This window comes from Argiope bruennichi, chromosome 9 (genome assembly GCF_947563725.1).
Source record: "Argiope bruennichi chromosome 9, qqArgBrue1.1, whole genome shotgun sequence".
In the NCBI taxonomy this organism is placed as follows: Eukaryota; Metazoa; Arthropoda; class Arachnida; order Araneae; family Araneidae; genus Argiope; species Argiope bruennichi.
Window position 1 is genome coordinate 91837038 of NC_079159.1, and position 19969 is coordinate 91857006.

Genomic DNA, 19969 nt, shown 5'->3' on the forward strand with positions numbered 1-19969 from the left:
TTATTTCTAGCTTGATCTCGTTAAGTTACAAATTGGATACGCATTACAGCAGTGTTATTTTTTTTAACTTTGTGGTTTATTTTATTCATTATGTATATGAACTTCTTAATAGAATTAAATCTCATAATATCATAATCCCATCAGAAAAGTAATTTTCAGAATAATCTGTTTTCTAATTGCACATTGTCTTCCACGGTTCTGTAACTTCGCTTTCTTATTCCTTATATAAACTGGTCAGGTAATAAACAAAATCTTTCTATCTTAACTTTAAACTGTGGGAAAAAATCTCATGATAAATTATTTAATGGAGATTTAGCTTTCATTACAGCATTGAAATCGATGTTGAAAATTATATAAAAAATATTCAGGAAAAATTATGCGGATACAAAATTGATATCAAAAAGGGAATGACATGTACTTTTAATTTTAAAACTATGTAAAAGATTTCCTCCAATAATATTTCTGAAAGTTATAGAATAAAATCCTCTCTAAGTGTAATTTTTAATTTATTAAAATGTTAATTAATATCACAAAAATCGCTCCAAATTAATTTTGCTAAATGTGATAGATCTAATTGAAACGGTGTCTCATGTAGAGTTCCAATACACATATTCACATTTAACTTTATTATTAGTAGAGATTAAAAAAAATCAGGTTTTTATTTAAAGTAATCAGAATCTTAGTTTCTCGTGAAATCAGAATCCTTTTTTCTCATTTTACTACAACAAAAAATATTCTGATATTAAATATTTGGCAAAATATTGAAAGCAATATCATTAAGCATTTAATCTCAATGAACAATAAAATATATTGTTGAAAATTAAGAAAGATTTTTTTAAAGAAAATTTATACAAAATTTGCTACAACTAAATAGATATCACTGAAATGATAATTTTTTAACATTTTAAGACTATGAAAAACCAGTTGTGTGTAGTAATATTTCCTTCATCTATTGCTTGAAAAACCAAAATATCACTTAATTATTATTTAATTCAACTTCAAATTAAAATTTTTAAAAAATTACTCTGAAATACACATTTTTTTCTTCCAAAATACATCCTTACCAAATTTGATAAGAAGAGGTCAATTACATTCCAATATGTAGACATACATACATATATTATGCCTCTTTATAAGTAAAAATATAAATACGAATAATTTTTATTCTAAATTTGAATATTCAAGAGTTCCCTGGGGACAAAAATCGGGAAAATTCTTGTCTATCAGGAACCTGACTTTAATAATCGTTTTATCTTACAGCAGCTGAGCTTTTATCTGAAGTAACAAATGTCATCTTACACGTTCAGAAATATCTAAAAAGCTACAATTTGCTCTTTCATCACCAGAATACCGTTACTTCCAAAGGTATTCGGCCAGCAGAAATAGTTATTTTGCAGCAATTTTCTAAAAATATACAGAATGTGGGGAAAGTTAGCTGTAACCTTGCTCTTTGTTTCTGGTAAATATATTTAACTTCTAAATACCTAGAGAAAAAGTGCATAGCTTTTTCTATGTGAATTTGTTACGAACTTATTCTTTAAGTTTTTAGCGAAACGTTTATCGAATTCAGAATATCATATTGAATCATTTCATTCTGATAATCTGATTGATATAAGAATATCCTTTTTTTCTTTTTTTCTTAATCTAAATATTTTTGTTCCTTTTACTCTTCATTGTTCTTTTTTTTTTTTTCATCAGTAACAAAATCATTTATTTGTCAGTTTCACAGAAGTATTATACCATATCACAAAAATAGCACGTAAGTATAATTTTGATTATAATATTTTCAGTAAAGCTGATTCATTTTAAACACTTTTTTTTTTACTCGGTTTCGTGTCGTGTAAAAAATAGAATTTTGTCATCGATATTTCAATGATTTCTTTATGTGTTAAATTTCGTGAAATTTTGTACCCTTTTATGTTTTATATGAAATATATTATTTTAAGAGTTAATAGATTAATTTAATTAAATTTTCATGTAGTACATGTGGTGGAACTGGGTAAGGAATTTGTGCAAAAAATTGATTCCATAATATTTATAATAAATTAAAAATTAAACGATCGAAAATATTTAAAGGCTCTGCGTCTTTTGAATACCAATACAAGTGTGTTTTTAAAAAGGTTTCAATTAAAGTTATTTGAGTTCTTCACTAAAGTATATCAAAGCTAACTATGTTTTGAATATTTTTGGTTTAATCTGAGTTTTTCAGTCTAGTACTGAGAGGGCTGTATTCAGATTTATGAATTCTTTTTAACATGCAGAATGTGTTTCTTAAACGGGCTAAAATCAATCGAGACTGGCAATGGCTTGAGCAATGAATCTTGATAACAGATAAAAAAAATGTATAAATAAGAACTTATGCACGAATAAAGAGCTCCACATTTGCTTTTTCAAGACATGTTTGCATGTACATAAATATAAAGATGAAATTTATTAGCATTTCCTTTTGTGAAAATCTACAATTTATGTCCGATCTCTGTATTGCCTGCAAAATAATAATAAGAATTTCATTTATATCTTCCGAAAATATGTATTATTTCTCCATAATGGTTTTTACACTATGTTAGAACTCAAAAAATTATCTTTTCAGTGGCAATCAATTTATTCCATTTGTGCAATGTCTTCTCTAATTTGAATATACAGTGGCTCAAAAAATTGAGAGTACACCTTACTTTTACTTGATAAATCCGACTTTCAATATATATAACACATTACCGGGAAGTGCAGACCTGTTTTTATTTTTACACATAACAAATGGTTTAATTTAGAATAAAAATAAAGAAAAATCAACAAAAAACTTCTAAAATGGAAATTTTCAGAAGCATTTTAAATAAACACACGCAGAATTTTGCCTAAAAAAATTGAGAATACACCAATGAAATTCTTGTAATATCTCGCATAGAAAGAACGTGTCAGTATTTAGTTACATGTTTTTTTTTTGGCTTTTATAATGGCCTCTAAACGTTGTGGTACCGATTCAACCAATTTTTGGTGTTATCTAAAGATATTTTACCCTTCTTCTTGCACCATTTGTTTTAAATGGGTTTTATTTCTAATTTTGTGTTTTTGGACCACTGCTTCGAGTGTGGCCCACACATATTCAATGACATTGATGTCGGGGTACTATGGTGGTATGTGTAACTGCTGTTTACAATGAAAAAGGCACAATATTTTGATTTTAAGTGCATTCTCTTTCGGGTCGTTGACCTACTGGAAAATGAAATTTCCATCTAAACCCAAATTTTTAGCACTTTTCTTTAGATTGCTGCGAAGTACATCCAAGTAAACCATATCGTTTATAATGCCATCTATAAAAATTAAATTTCCTACCCCGGATGACGCCCTGCAACCTCAAATCATGATGGAGTCACCATCATGTTTAACTGTAGGACGTAAATTTTTTCGATCCAAAGCAGTATTAGGCTTTCTCCATACAGTACGATGTCAACTGTGTGCCAACTTTCTACGGCTGTCACTGGCAAAAATGTTGAGTTTTCCTTCATTACTAAATATAGCTTTCTTCCAAGATTATTGGTCTTCAATTGATGAGTTTTTGCAAACTACAAATGCTTTTTCTGAATTTGCAAGCTGATGGACGGTTTCTCTCTCACAATGCGACTTTTATATTCAGCTTGTCTAATGGCATTTCGCACAGTTTCAGCACTTACACTTCTGCCTATGATTTGAAAAGTTCCTGCAACAAGTCGGATGAACCATATGGTCGCAGAAATCTAAAGGAAAGTGTTAAAAATTTGGGTTTAAATGGAAATTCCATTTTCCAGTTGAACAACGACCCCAAACAGAATGCACGTAACGTCAAAATATGGTGTCTTTTTCATTGTAAACAGCAATTACACACACCATCACATTACCCCGACATCAATACCATTGAATATTCGTAGGCCATACTCGAAAAAGTAGTTCAAAAACACAAAATTAGAAACAAAACCCGTTTAAAACAAGTGGGGCGAGAAGAATGGGATAAAATATCTTCAGATACTACCAAAAATTGATCGAATTGGTACCATGACGTTTAATGGTCATTATAAGAGCCAAAAGACATGCAACTTAATAATGACACTTTGTTTCTATGCGTGTATTGCAAAAATTTCCTTGGTGTATTCTCAATTTTTTGAGGCAAAATTTTGCGTGTGTTTATTTAAAATGCTTCTGAAACTTTTCAATTTCGAAGTTTTTTCGTTGATTTTTCTTTAGTTTTACTCTAAATTAAACCATTTGTTATGTGTAAAAATAAAAACATGTCTGCACTTCCCGGTAATGTGTTATTTATATTAAAAGTCCGATTTATCAAGTAAAAGTAAGGTGTACTCTCAATTTTTTGAGCCACTGTATATATTTTTAATTTTAACTCGATAACATTTCCATTCGTAACAATTTTTATATCATTCTGTAAAAATTCAGACTTGCACTTTTTTCCGTCAAGTCATTCAGATGCATGCTTTTGCAAGTGCTAACATTAAGATTACAAATTTCTAAGAACATTAACTTCGAAGTAAGAATTTCATTTCAGCTTTTATTTCAAGACATGTACATTTTTTTTTAAATTTACATGCGTATTACATCTGTAGTAAAGTGATTTCATTAAATTCATATTCTTCTGTTTCATATAATATCAAAGTGAAATTTTAAATGAATGCATTCCAGATTCATAATTTAACTGCCAGAAAAATCAATATTCAGAGCAAATGAAAGATGACCAAAGGCAAATGGCATATAAACAAACTACATTTTGAGTGTTCATATTGAAGATGAATAAATTTATACTTGTAAAGAAATTATTAAATGTAGTTGATGAATTAGTTCATAAATTCTTATTGGCATAGTTATGAAGGCACAAAAATATTTTCAAACTAATACACATGTGACACGCCTTGTTTTATATGTTAGGAATAGCAGCAAAAACCTGTGATCTGCGTTACTACCAACACTATGAGCACAAAGGTTGCACACCTGTTGCGGGGGAAGATGGCTGCCCAGTACGTTACCAGTGCCCAACGGATCTTGAAGATGTGCGATTAAGTATGAAACATTTTCTTAAATTTATTATTTATCTCTATGTGGTATCTAATATAATCTTGGGAATTCTGTTAGGTTTTATATCTTCAATAGTAAGCAATCGAGCAATATAAATTATATACTTAAAAATTGATATCCTCTAAAATGATCGAGATAAAAAAAAAATATATATTTTTTGCCTTTTACTACTAAAAAATTGGGTATTTAAATAAATATCTAGACATCATCATTAAAACATTTTTGATACTTCCATTATTTATGTTATCTTTTATGTCAGTTAATTCGAAAAACTTTCATATTTTTCCAAAACAAATTCCGAGAAGAAGAATTCTTAATGCAATTGCCAATAATGCTTACATTTAATATCGTTTGCGTTTGACAATTTATTCTTGATTTAATCTAATTTATCTAATGTAGTTTTCTAATCTAATGTAGTTAGTTCTCTTTTGATAAATCATATTTCAAAACAAGCATATTTATAAAACGCAAATAAAATTTACAACAAGAAAAATGGAGAAAACGATAGGAAATTTTATTTTTAAATGATAGATCATGAAATTTTTTGTCTTAAAACTTTTAACACACATTTTATTCATTAACAGCAAAGCGTGTTTTAAAAATTTATTCTTTATTAAAAAGGCTCATTGAAAGAATTTTTTAATATTTTAAAATATGACATTCTATCTTTCGATAGATTTCCATGTGTTTCGCTTATATGCAAATAATAGTGAAAATATAATTTTTTAAGAATGATACAATATCTAATGTAATATTATATTGAGTAGTTCCTTGGAGGCAAAGAATAAAATTATTTTTATCTTTATTAGTTTATCCTATATACAGAAACATTGTATTTAATTAACATGGAATTAATTATTTAATTGACTTTGATAAATTCTTCATTAAAATTTTTCTTTAATTTACAATATTTTTGCGCAAAAGTTGGAAATATCTTTTAGTATTTCTACAGAATGCAAATTATTTTTAAATTTTCGCTTATATTTGTACAGAAAAGCTCCAAATTTTAAGTTGGTTTCTTTTTCATTAAACAACCGAATATTCAAGTGTTGCACATTTATTCAAAATCTCTGTTCTTTCCAAGAAACTCCTTTGGATACCATTACACTTTTATAATCTGTGTGATTATTCAACGCGTTCATCAAGATAACAACTGTGATATTTTAAGACCTTGATAAGTTATCGATAGAAACTGTTTACTTTCACAGCAGAATTATCTACACTGGTATTCTTGTAAAAGAAAAAAATATTTAAAAATAGCAGGTCAGTTCGTATCGTTTCTCATTTAGATACATAATAAAAGGATTTTTGCTTACTATGATTAAATATTTTCAAATTTGTCAGAAAACATTTTAAAGCCAGTTACGGGAAAATGAAAGCAAGCATTTAAGCTTATAACACTTGGGGGGGGGGATATCACTTCTATTAAATGATATAAATAATTACAAAATATTCTATGAGACCAATATTCTTAAGTTTCAGTTAAAAATCTGATGAAATATAAAATGATAAAAAATATAAAATTACGAATAAAAAAATAATTTAAAAAAAATTTTTTTTTGAATACAAATATGTCATTTACAGCAGCAAAAAGGTTTTGATAGAAAATTCTAAAGCCATTATGACAATTGTAACACGTGGTTTATTCGGGTATTCCATGTACGAGAAACATGCAATTGCGGGGTGGGGGATAGGAGATAGTGGGGTGGAGGGATTCTTAGGTGGGGTGGAGGAAATTTAATAATGATTTTTTTTACTTTCCAGTTTTCAATATTCTTTTAGTATTTTCAATATTCCTTTAGAGTGAAGCGAGAACAATTCTTTTTTATCCAACAAGTTTACTTTTTTCAAAATAACAAATTTTCTAAAAGGTATCTCTCTACGGTTATTCCTACTGCGGTTAATACAGCGCAGTCTTTTACATCGTTTTTATTCGGTTTCTTCTAAACTGTAAATTCGTTTTTTTTTTGATTGATTAATACTTTTTAAAAATTACGTATAAATTTTAAAGTTTTTTACTTCCATCTTTAAATCAGCGATATGATTTATGTTTACCTGTTTGGACTTTTTTTAAGACTTCTTTTGGAAAAATCCCTTTTAAATATGACTTGTATAACTTCAAAACATTTATAAAATTTACAAAATACCAATCAGGTAAAAAGATTTTTTTTTTTTGTTGTTGTTGTTCTGAATAATACTGCTAACACCAATTTTCTATGCTGCAAGGAATTAACCTACTCAGAATTTATTCAAATTCAATAGGCCTTCTTTCGATGAAAAATGGATAAATGATTCAAAAAAATGGTTTATTCTAATGGAAAAGGCTACGTTTGATAATATTTGCTAATGCAAGTTGTTTCTTATGGATTTGAAAAGGAGTTTTACCTTAAAATCTAGAGGCTCGAAATTATAAGGAAAACTTGGATCTCTTTTAATAACTGATAATGCTCTAATAAAACGAGAAATTAGAAGGGTGAAGGTTTCTTCGAACACTGCCTTCGAACACCTTCCACCATGTATCTTCTAACACATTCCATGTATGCAGGTGGTCCATTAAAATTTTCATCTGTCCACTTTCCCAACTTTATCTCACTGTATGCGTTGATATACATATGTTAACTTACGCATGTTGCTATAGCAACCCCGATAAATTCTTTAAAGTGTGAATAATCGTTTGGCATTCTTTTATTCTTCAAATTTTCATTTATTTATTCGTTTGCTCGATCAGGGAACATAAAATACCTAATGCAGTTAAACGGTGAATAAAAAAAATTTTCACTGTGCAAATTTGCAATGAATAACATTTTCATTACATTTTTGGCGATTTAATTCTACAAACTATTAAAAATCTTGTTGAAGTTTGGCATAGATTTAATACCCAATTTCTTATGAAATTCTATCAAGATATAAATTATGCAAATAGAATAAGGTTTTAAAAAATGGCTGTGAAGAATTTGAAAATTTGGCTCATAATCATCAACCGACAACAAGTGTAATTGGCTCAAAGTTCACAGAGTATATTGAGTAAATAGATTTCCTTCAAGGACGATGAACAACTTACGCAGTGTGCTATTATGAACATTTAGAGAAAGTTGCAGACGGTTTAAAAGGAATTTCATTGCAATTCGCAATGTTTTCCTATTGCAAGATAATGAAAAATATACATATCTAGTGCATCACTACTAATTAAAGAAACTTCACTGAGTAGAACTCTTGTAACCGCCATATAGTCCAAATTTAGCACCTTCAGACAATCATTTGTTCAGTCTACTCAAAAAAGCGTTAGGAGGAGAAAAATTTCATTGGGTGAAGAAACGAAAAAATTTTCCTCATACATTTCTGAATTTTTGGTGTCACTCAAAAACAAAGAAATACCCAATATGTTGGAAAAGTTGTGCAGATATTAAAGGAGGATATGTAGAAAAATGACATTGGTGGAATTTTGATACATAACGTTTCAGAAAATATCTTTTTAAAAAGTTTCGTTTAGATTTTTCTCTTAAAATTAAACAACTACTAATATCTGTTTCTTACAATTTTCTAATAATTCTGTACTTTTTGGTCAACAAATCTCGGAAAATGTCCAAATCATATTTTTACATAGATATTAATGGTTCTTAATTTCAGTTATATATTAAAAGTTGTGACCTTTAAAGGTCGAATTTCTTCTTCCTTCCTTTGCTTTGTGTGAACTAACCTTATAAATTGGCATTAATAACCAATCTTCCTCAGAAATATATATTTTTATAATTTAGTAAACACTAAATTAAAACTGTAGCTCAAAATAATTAAAAAGTTCATGAAAAAGATAAATTGCATCGCTTCTTTAATTAAATTTCATTCTGTTTAGGAATTGTATCGCCTAGAATTGAACTATGATCAAAATTTGACAACATATGCAATATTTATAAAAGCCTCACGTATATATTACGTTTCATTAAATTATTCGTTTTATATATTTGCTTTATTGCATCCCCAATGCTAATTTTGAACCTTTTAAATTCTTTTCTGGTACAGAATGCCTTCACAACAACGAATGGTACAGAATTGATGATATACATATGTTTGATTTGTTGTACCATCAATGCTTTATTTTGAACCTTTTTCATTCTTTTCTGGTATAGAATGACTTCACAACAACGAATGATGCAATTGATGACTGGTATAAATATGTTTAATTTGTTGCATCACAGTACTTTATTTTGAATCTTTTTTAATTCTTTTCTGGTACAGAATGCCTTCACAACAACGAATGGTACAGAATTGATGAAGGCATTCGCCAACACTGCGAAAGCTGTACTTGCAAAGGCGACAGTGTCGAAGGAGCTTACATCGACTGTGCAGCTGTGGACTGCCCGGACTGGCAAACAAAGAACAAGTCCTGCTACATGGGATACGATCCCGATGCATGCTGCCCTAGGGAAATGTGTCACCAGACTAAAGGTTTGATTTTAAATTATAATTTTCAGTTTTTCATTTTGAGTATTTCAATAAAGCAATGCATGTTTCAATAAATCTTCAAAAAAAGAAAGATTGCCAATTTACCAAGTGTCCGGGAAGGTCATTCAAGAATTTTAAAGTTCAATCAAGCATACAGAAATTTTCATTTATTAAAATCATTTCTACAGCATAGTTGGGGGAAAGCAAAAGATGCCCAGTGCAGGATGAATTATTTATTTAATAAAAAAAGGATACTCTAGATAAAATGTGCAACACTGATTTAATACAATACAGATTCAAAACAGTACAATCCAATAGTGCGAATAATGACATACGAACAACAATATCTCTTCGTCCATCAAATCCTCCGAAAACATGGTTCATGTAGGTACTCCAAAAGTTTGTTTCTGATACAGGGTCCCTCCCACTAAGGGCCGCGCAGAATTCTCGTTACCCGATATGTTGAGTATCGGCTACCTCCTATAGATGACCGGACGTACTTTTCATGGAAAGGATTGTACTGTGACTGATGATGGCCCTCAAGACTCATCCATAGTTCCAGCCAGTGTTGCTGTCGCGGCGGTCCGGCCATTTCCGTTTACCTTCGGGAGGGTTGGAGTAGCCGGTTAAAGTTAAGCTTCTTAACATCATCCTACTTGCTATTATCGTATTTCTCATTCTCGGTAAGGCTTGGAATATTGATACTATCCAGCTGATACAAATTGATGCTATCCAGCTGATTGCCCACTATCAGACACTTCTTTATATATATATTCTTATTTTTAGTAATTGGGGTAACGATAGCTCCAATGCACCATTATCATGACAATCTATGACATTTGAAATCTTTTTGTAACTGTAATTGTAATTGTAATTGATTGAATGGCTGTTCTCAATATGTTGGTCAGTTTTTTTCATGCATCGGGCTAACCCAATCACCTATTCCTCCAGATGAAGGATATTTAAAGTGGTCATTAGAATGTTCTGTTGACATATTCTGGCAATTCTTTCGATGCTGTAGGAATTAAAATCTCTTATAATACATCGAAGTGTTCAAATGACTGTTGTGATAAAAATCCTAAGGAGTGAGGTCTGATCTGAGGTAATCACTTTACCAATCTCCAATATCCTATCGAATTTTCCGAGATATCCTGATTTCTTTTCTAAATATTTGGTATATATCGTAAATTTTAAAACAGACCTTTGACATGATTATGTATTTCAGAAAAGGCTTGCAACTACAACGGAAGAGACTACAAAATCGGTCAAATCATTCGTACAGAAGACCCATGCGAAGACTGCATTTGCACTGAAAAGGGTCCACACTGCAAGAAAGTAAACTGCCTGACAGGAATCTACGCTCCCCGGATTCGAGAAGGATGCCTGCCTATTTATGGGGAAAAGAGCTGCTGCCTATCACAGTTGCATTGCGGTAAGTTTCCTGTTTAATGTCCTTTAAATTTGGGGCATCATTTCCACAATATATTTGTTCAAAACTTTTTAACTCTATAAGGCCCCAAATGAATTTCAACGAAATTACTTTGAACGCCCGTTAAGTTTTATTATCACTATGAAATTCCTCTCCTCCCTTCGTTAGATATGATTGATTGAATACCTGAATCGCATGCTTTGTTCATTAGATACGCTCACCCTGATGATTTTGGGATGCAAAAGGGAAATTCGCAAAAGATGACCAAGCATACATTTCCTGAATACTCATTAGCTAAATTGGATCTTCTTTTGCCGAGGCTATCATCACAATTTTTGACAGCTGCAAGGAAATTTTCTTATCTTAGAAGAAGGAACTCAAGCATTCGAATAATCTTTGGCATTCGGACTTGAATGGGAATGAGAAGATTAATATAACTAGATGGCAACCGGATGCATTTTATCATTAAAAAAATGTATTTATTTTCTACTCTTTAAATTTGTCAGTAATTACATGTAATCAAAAAAATTACTAACCCAATGTAAACGACAGAAAAACATACAAATTAATTAAATTATACTTACGGCTCTTTTTAATGCAGCAATTTTTGACATAAGCCTCTTAATTTTGAACTAAGAGCAGAAGATGTGGAAATGCGTGGATTAGTACTTACTCTTTTACAAATTTTAACACCACAGCAGCAGGTGGATATTTGACCTTAGCGGATTTAATATGTTCCGGATTCCTCGAAGGGATCGGGTTTCGAACATAGAATTCTCTGACCATAAAGCAAAGACCTTACCGCCTGATCATAGCATCGTGTATATCTGTTAGAATATATAAGGCAAAAGAGTCATGTCTATGAAGGGAAAATATGTTTCCCATCTTTAATTGAGATTTTTGTAATCAAGTAACTATTTTAATTTTTAATAACCATTTCAGTGCCGAGATCCACTTTGTATCATTAATTTCATTACTTTTGTGTTACTAATTCTAAATATATCAAAACGTATAAGAAAATTGTTAAATATATATATATATATATTTGTCTGTGGAGACAATTAGTATATTATACCATAAGTATCTAGAAATCTAGAATAACAGATGAGTAACAGAAATGATGCAATGAATAACAGGCACTGCCACAATTAAGTAAAATTAATTAATTACTTAATTTTAATTCGTTGTCGCGAAACTTTGACTAAAACGTTCCTTAACTCTCATGAATCGCAAATAAAACTTTTAAATAAAATTTCAATAATTTTGAAATTTACGGCACTTTAACTATTTGCGAATTTTCACTTTTTTTTAATTTGTATTGATGATTTTAATATTTTTAAACATTTCTATTTACTTGATGGAATATTTTTTTAAAATTGTTTTTAGTGTCTCTCACTATCGATACCGGATTTAAGGAAGGAAAATCCCAAAAGAAATTTCATAAAATATTCCATCTATCTTAAAAATACAATAAAAATAGTAAACTTTCATATTTTAGTTTCAAAAATAAAATTACTTTGTTTGGTAAACTGTGAAGAACTAACATATACCAGGATGATATTAATTTATGAAAATAACAGATCCATATATCAGTTTCCATACACGAGTTATTTAAATTTAAAATTGAATTCTTAAAATTGCTTCATAATAAAACGTAATATATCATACACAATTTAATCTTTTTTCTTTCTTTTTTTTTTTTTTTGTATAAATAAACAGAGCTTGCACAGCATTGTCAACAAACATGATTAATATCAGAGAAATTAAAACCACAACGATACAAAATAAAGTTATCAATATTAAGTAAAAAAAAGAATATTTATTTTTCATTTAACAATATTACTTACTTATTCATTTATTTGGTCTCATTTGCTTTCTAATTTCAATTTTTTTTAGTTCATCCATAAAAAAAAGATTAAGAAATCGATTCGAATTACTACAAAATTATTGAAATAATGCAATTTTCTATAGGCATAAAAGAACATAATAGTAAGAAAATTATAATTTATCTTATATTTATAAATTGCACGTCTCTATGCAAACGATATTTTTTCCAGCATTTCAGATATCGAAAACGAATTCGAATCGTTAATATTCATAAGAAAAAAGTATATATATAATGATATTAAAACGTATAAAAATCTTTAAATTCTCCAAGTGCTGCCATTAGGCGATCCTTAATTGACAGCCCTATCGATCATGTGCACCAAACGTGCCATGTGATTTGAAGTTTCGTGAACCTCGGGCAGAAAGAACCGGTTGCAAACTCTAAAGCGTTAAAAGCGCTGTGTAAGCTCCATATGATATCAAATGACACTTTTGAGAGGGGTTTTTTTTTCCCTTACTTTATACAAAAACCGATCATGAAATGATTGTGAATATTGTATGATAGGATTCGATATGGAGTTTTATATTGAGCTTCATAATTAGCAAAGAGTATGTACTATGCATTTACACGTTTTTCTGGAATTTAAAAAATTGATTGGAGTAAGGAAAGATTTGGAAAGAAATTGGCACGTATCTACAGTTTTGGTGATTATCCTATGCACAAAATTTCATTCATCTAGCTGAATACGTGTTTAAATTAATAAGCTCACTTGCTTATGAATAAAAGTCACTGTGGTAGATACTTAGGTTCCATCTCTTGTAAACAACTTGATCTAATACAACCAAATATAGAGCGTATACAATTTAAAATAAGAAAAAGAATACTGTCATTTTTTAAAAGTGCAAAAGAATTCATTATTCAATTAATAAGAAATCAACCGAACATTTTCATAAAATAACGTCGGAGTAAATTATCAAATAAGAAATATTTTTAATATTATTTTTAAATTCTAATTTCATCTTTACATTATCAATATCTATCTTTACAATATCTGATATCAATATCATTTCCACGTATTTTTAACAAAATTTATTAATTTTTCAAAATCTAATAAATAATTGCAAAGATTCATGCGATTTTTTAAGAAAATATATAAATGTTTTTGATAGGTAATAATAAGACTTTGCAATATTCTAGTTTATCTTTTTGATATTTCAGTTTTATTTTTTAAATATTTTAGGAACATTTTTTTTTATTTCTGTGCGATCTGTTTATCTCATTTTCAAATTTATAATTTTTCAAAGTAAAATTCATTTATAATTTTTTTAATTCTTTATATAGACAATCTGTTGCAACATTTTTATTATTGAAAAACAAAAATGCATACGAAGAACTGTTTCCAGAACGTATTAGCAGAATTCCGATAGAACATTTGAAGAAATGTTTTAAAACAGACGTTTAACTATGTATATCATAATAGCTAATTATTGATTTCGTTTATTTTCATGTTTTTTTATTAATGGGAAATGAACTATTTTATTAATTTTCGTACATTAAAATCTTTCGTATATTTCTGTATTTGACAGCAAAATTTTAAATATATATAATATTAATTTTAAATATAATAATTATTAATAACTCACTGAAAAATATTAACTATCGTCAGTTGTTAAAAATCGTTTGGTTAAACGAATATTCTCATTTTGATTAAAAAACGTGTCAGACGATAAAAGGATTTTGAATTGCATAAGTTTTATACAAAAGTAGAGTTAGCATTAAAAATATTCAACATAAAAGAATTTTAATCCGGATCAAACATAATGATTAAATCTTTTTTCTTAGTATACAGACGGTAAAAATAATTAATTTTTTAACAATTTCTGCTTTATTTTCCAGGAGAGATTGAAGGTGCTAAGCCAGTTTCTTCTCAACCAGAAAATGCCGGTAAGGATGCATTTTATATTTTATTTTTGTTTTTAATTTGAATGCTTAAAGAATCAAGTAGTGATAGTGTTCACAACATTACTTTTTCTGATGCTTCTCAATAATAGAAGAGAGAATATGCAAGTCTCTCTCTCTCTCTCTCTCTCTCTCTGTGTGTGTGTGTGTGTGTGTGTGTGTGTGTGTGTGTGTGTGTGTGTGTGTGTGTGTGTGTGTGTGTGTGTGTGTGTGTGTGTGTGTGTGTGTGTGTGTGTGTGTGTGTGTGTGTTGACGCTTTATAAAACAGATTTTTGGACCTAGAGGCACAAAATTTAGAACAAACGTATTTTTGAGGTTGGGTAAGAAAAAAAAATGCTTTTTTTAATTTTAATTAATTAAAAATTGGGCGGTGTTTTAAGTTTTATGTAATATTTTCCAAAATTATTATAGCACGGATTGATTCTAATGCCATTTTAAAATTTAAATTATTTTAAATGATATCAATTTAACTGTCGTGCTATTTTTATTGAAATTTTGATAAGTTTTAAAAACATTTTTGGTACAGAATTTCGACAATATTTTACATTGTTGAAGTAAAATTCAAACATTTTCAATTGCTTCATGAATATTTAATCGCTTCATTTTCTTTTTTGTTGATGGAAGAGAAGAAAATTTCTATTATGTACACAGTTTACGTAAAGGACAGGAAATAAAGTATCTGTTATAAATTATAACTTCGCATAATAATCTGAAATTTACTAAATTCTTTCATTTTTATTATCGAAATATCACTCCTAACAAATTAATCTGAATTAATTTTCGTTAAAAAGTTCTAAATAAATGTAATTTTTAATTAATTTATGTTAATTCAAATTTTATAATCAGAATTAATTTTAAAAAATTTTCTTTTCCCTCGACATTAATTTATGTTGATTTATACAAAAATAGCTAAATTTTACAAAGCTATTACAGTTTTTTGCAATGTGTGACAAAAGCACATGATGCAAATTATGACGAATTGCTATGAGTTGAAATACGAGATCATTAAAATCTATCAAAATCCTCTAAATTGAAATAATAACAATTGCACAATTAATTGATTGCCCGAACGTTTAATTCTTTGATATTTGAGGCATATGAATGTCTAATGTTTATATAATAAATTTTAAATATTTAAACAAATCATTTTGGTTCATAATTCCTATAAGCATTCAATCAATATAGATAAAGTTGAGTTTTTTATTAATTGTTGGTTGTTAAAAAATATGAAAAAATAATCCTAATATATATTTAATATTCATCTTTTCATTCTTAGAAAACCTTTGTCAATACAGAGGCGTCTACTATGAAAAGGGCTCTATAGCTACTCTCCCTTCAAAATCTGGTGTTGAATGCAATTGTGTTGTTCCTCCTGACTTCACCTGCATAAGAAAAAGGCGAAATTAATTCCTTTAAAATCTTCTAGAATCGTTTATTACAATCACCAACAACTAATAAAGATATTTTCATCCCAACATTCATAGTTGCGCTAGAAACCTTCTAGAAATCACTGCCATAAGAATGTCAGAACTTTGTTTTAAGAAATTGCTTCATTTGATGGCTATGAGTCATTTGTCTATGGATAACCATGGGTCATTTCAAAAGTTTAATATCAGAAATGAACAAGAACACAGAAGAATTGTTTGTAATAACAATTCTAAAAATCATAAAGGAAAATAAAGCCAAAGAAAATTTAAAAAAGGAATTGAAGGCTAAAACGGTGCAATAAAAATTCTTAAGAAAACGCTTAAACGCTTTGAAAAACGGTAAAATTTGACCTTAAAAAGGTCAGCATGCAACTCTAGAACGGAGTCATTTAATGTGATGCCACACGTAATTTTACAAGAGTAACTTTACTACGCTAGTTATTTAAGAAGTTGTAACGGTACTACTTAATCGTCAGTTCTTTTCTTGTGAAAATAACAATAGATTCTACAAATAAATTAGGAAAGTTTCACTTAACGTGTGCCACATGAGCATTAATTGATTATATTCAAATACAGAAATATATGCCACATATAGTAAACTACTATTTACATAAACAAAGATATGAATGCGATATATTATAAATGAAAAAACGCATAATAATATGGTCGAATTGTATTTTTCCCTGGAAAAAATACATAACAATAATTTTATTGATTTATATTTTTGAGCTTGTTTCCAAAACAGGTCTCTAAATTAGCACATGGATACGTTACAAAATTGGATGGAGTTAGTGTAAATTTTAACTGTAGTTTTTCAGAGGGAAAGTTTAAATTTAAAAATTACAGATACTATAAAGACTTATTCAATACACTCTAAAACTTAATGATAAATTAATAGATAAGGGGGGGGGGAAATGAAAGGAATTTAGAAAAATATTTTTCGTTTTAAAAAAATTTGATTGGAATTTTTTAGAATTTCATTTAAGAACATCGAAATAAATAGAATATATATTCCCTGTTCTATAAAATATAAAGAAAGGGAATAGCTGGTAAAAATTTCAGATCAATATACATTATATATCATCCATTAGGGCTTCAGGTCTGTAGCACCTCTGAAATAATTTTTTAAATCCCATTTTCGTTTTTATTTATTTAATTAATTAATTTACTTACTTTTCTCTTCTGAAAGTTCGATGCTTTGTACTTGCTTTATCACTCTGAAAATCCGGCGATTAATGAAAAAGGAAAAACAATTAAAACATGCAGAGAAGATACTACATAAATCCAAAAACAAGGGAAGGGCAGCTCAGGACTAGTCTTCTAGCAGCCCACGAAAGCTTGCTAGGCATACAACTCATTGATTGATTTGAGGACCAAAAGCAGTCTTTTCTCCCTTTGAATTTAGAGATATTAGAGCTGCATTTCGATTTTTTTTCAGATGAAATTTTTTATAAATAACGATAAATTGTTATTAAGCATTGCATATAAAAACTATAAAGATTGCAAATTTTCAAAAAAAAAAAAAAAAAAGGTTTTTATAGCTTTTATTGTGAGAAAAATTGAATTAAAAAAATCCGGCATATAAGTTCTATGCCGGATTTGAATATTAATCAAAAGTCTTCGCGAAAGAAAATCCAGAACATGTGAAAATTTCATAGATTTATTTTAAATAAGGTTGTTCATGTGGCTGTAATGTAAAAATGCATTGTTTCATTTCCCATTTTTACTTTATGGTGAAGATGATGTATGGACTGTTGCTGAAGTGAAATGTTTACAACTTATTGCGTGCGAATAATTATCTTCTTAAGAAAATAAAAGAAGCTCAAAAATTTGAAAAAAAAGCATTTAAGAAATGTAATAGATCTGGCATTGCTAGATATCAACAAATTTCATACCTGGCTTTGAAATTTAAAAAATTAGACTACTTAAGACTAAAGTAACAACTTCTTTAAAATGCCATGTATTATTTTCTCATATACGAAATATAGATAAAGTATAGTAATATTCACAAAATCCGAATTCGAGATTTTGACGAACCTCTACGTTTCAGACCTCCCTGCTTTCTTCCCGTTTCGAAAAACACATTTTTAGGAAAAATCCGTCTGTGTGTGAGAAAGATAAAACACAAAAACGCTTTGAGCTAGACGACTAAAATTCAGTATTCGGTCTTTAAGCCAAATCTGTATATTTTATCAAGTTTTGAGTAAAATCTGTTCAAAGGACGTTTGTCTATCCAGCTGTTCAAAAGAAGAGAGCGAGATAGATAACATTCGATACATAGATTTTACATCTATAGTGTAAACACTGGTAAAATTTTGAACCAAATGCAACCACGGGTTGACTGTTTGTCAGTCTGTATTTTCAGAAACATGTAATCGCGACAACTCAAAAACGCAATGACTTAATATATCGAATTATATATGGGATATTGTGACTACAAGTTCAGTTTTGTATCAAAGTTCGATTTCAGTTGGCTGAGAAAATGTTTTTACAACAGAAATTCGATTTTTTGATACCATTAAGGAATTAATCGCCAAATAACTAGCCAAGGATGACACGATGGATTCAGTAAAAATGCTAAAAGTGCATGCCAAAAGTTAATATTTCGTAACTATTCTACGCCAATGCCATGCAAGGCGTTCTTTGGCATGACAAATTTATTAAAGAATATGCGAGAAAATTTTGGGAAGATTACTCCAGCTAGTTTTGTAAATAATTTTTCACCACTGCTAATTTTTAGGATGACAAGCGTCAATGCACACGAAAAGTTAGACAGCCTATCCACTTAAATTTTATCCAAAATTTAATATGATCTGAAATTTTGGTACCATGCAACATCGTTCATTCGTCTTCGTTACTGATCATGTCTTCATGCAGACAAACAGGTGCAATTCCAATGCTTTTACTTTGCCTCAAGCGGTCTAAATAAGCCGTGGTGATTCATCAAAATCTCGAGGTCGAATTTTCTGACAATTGAAATACTTTTTTTCCCTTTCAATTTAATTTATTCGTAAACGAAAAACTACAAAAAGAACAAATTAAAATGGTTGAAGTATTTCTCTTAAGCATAAAATCATCTTGCACGTTGGATGGCAATCGCACGAAAACTCGTCTGACCAGGAAATTAATTGGTCAGTGGCAATGGAAGATGAAATGCTATCCGAGTGTGCTCGGTGTGAAGAACCTGTTCAGGATCCATCAGTCAATTGACTGCCCAAGGGATTGACTTTAAATAATGTTCTTCCTTTCTCGTGTATGAATTATACAAAGAGAAAGCATTGCAGCCTTGAAAAATTCACGTTTTGAACAAGTCTTCATATTTCTGACCTTTCTGAATCCGAAAGGGGGAAAAAAAAAAAAAAGAAAAAAAAAAACTTTGTAATCATGTCCGCCTATTTAGAAAAAAAGAGCTCAAAAACGCATTTCGCTAGACGAATGAAATTTGGTATGCGATCTCTATTTCGAATTCGCAAATCACAAAAATTCCAAATTCGTAAATTTACAAATCTATCAAATTTTGAATGAAATTCATTCAGAGGAAGTTCTGTCTGACTAGCTGTCCGAATATAACAGAAGAACACATGATCGATAAGATTTGGAACACAAATTTAACATCCAATATGAAGATATATAACAAATTTGAAATTAAATTCGTCCAGGGGTTGACTGTCTGCCGATCTGTACTTTCACAAGCTTGTAAACGCGACAACTTTAATATAAAAACTTGCATGATTTTGCGATTATAGTTCTGAGTTAAATTTGTTTTAACCTGTCCGAAATGTACGCTCGATTTCCTAGTACTTATGTATTAACCGTATCCCAGCGACTAAT

The 19969-nt window shown here is 29.3% G+C and overlaps 1 protein-coding gene across 1 annotated transcript; it reads left to right on the forward strand.

Annotated features, from left to right (window-relative positions):
- The first annotated feature begins 1318 nt into the window (after nucleotides 1-1318).
- Nucleotides 1319-16286, forward strand: LOC129984572 (kielin/chordin-like protein). The gene is made up of 6 exons (XM_056094487.1): nucleotides 1319-1459; nucleotides 4909-5040; nucleotides 9289-9498; nucleotides 10721-10927; nucleotides 14649-14696; nucleotides 15988-16286. The coding sequence occupies exons 1-6, from the start codon at nucleotides 1420-1422 to the stop codon at nucleotides 16116-16118; spliced, it is 768 nt and encodes a 255-aa protein (XP_055950462.1). The 5' UTR covers nucleotides 1319-1419; the 3' UTR covers nucleotides 16119-16286.
- Nucleotides 16287-19969: the final 3683 nt, after the last annotated feature.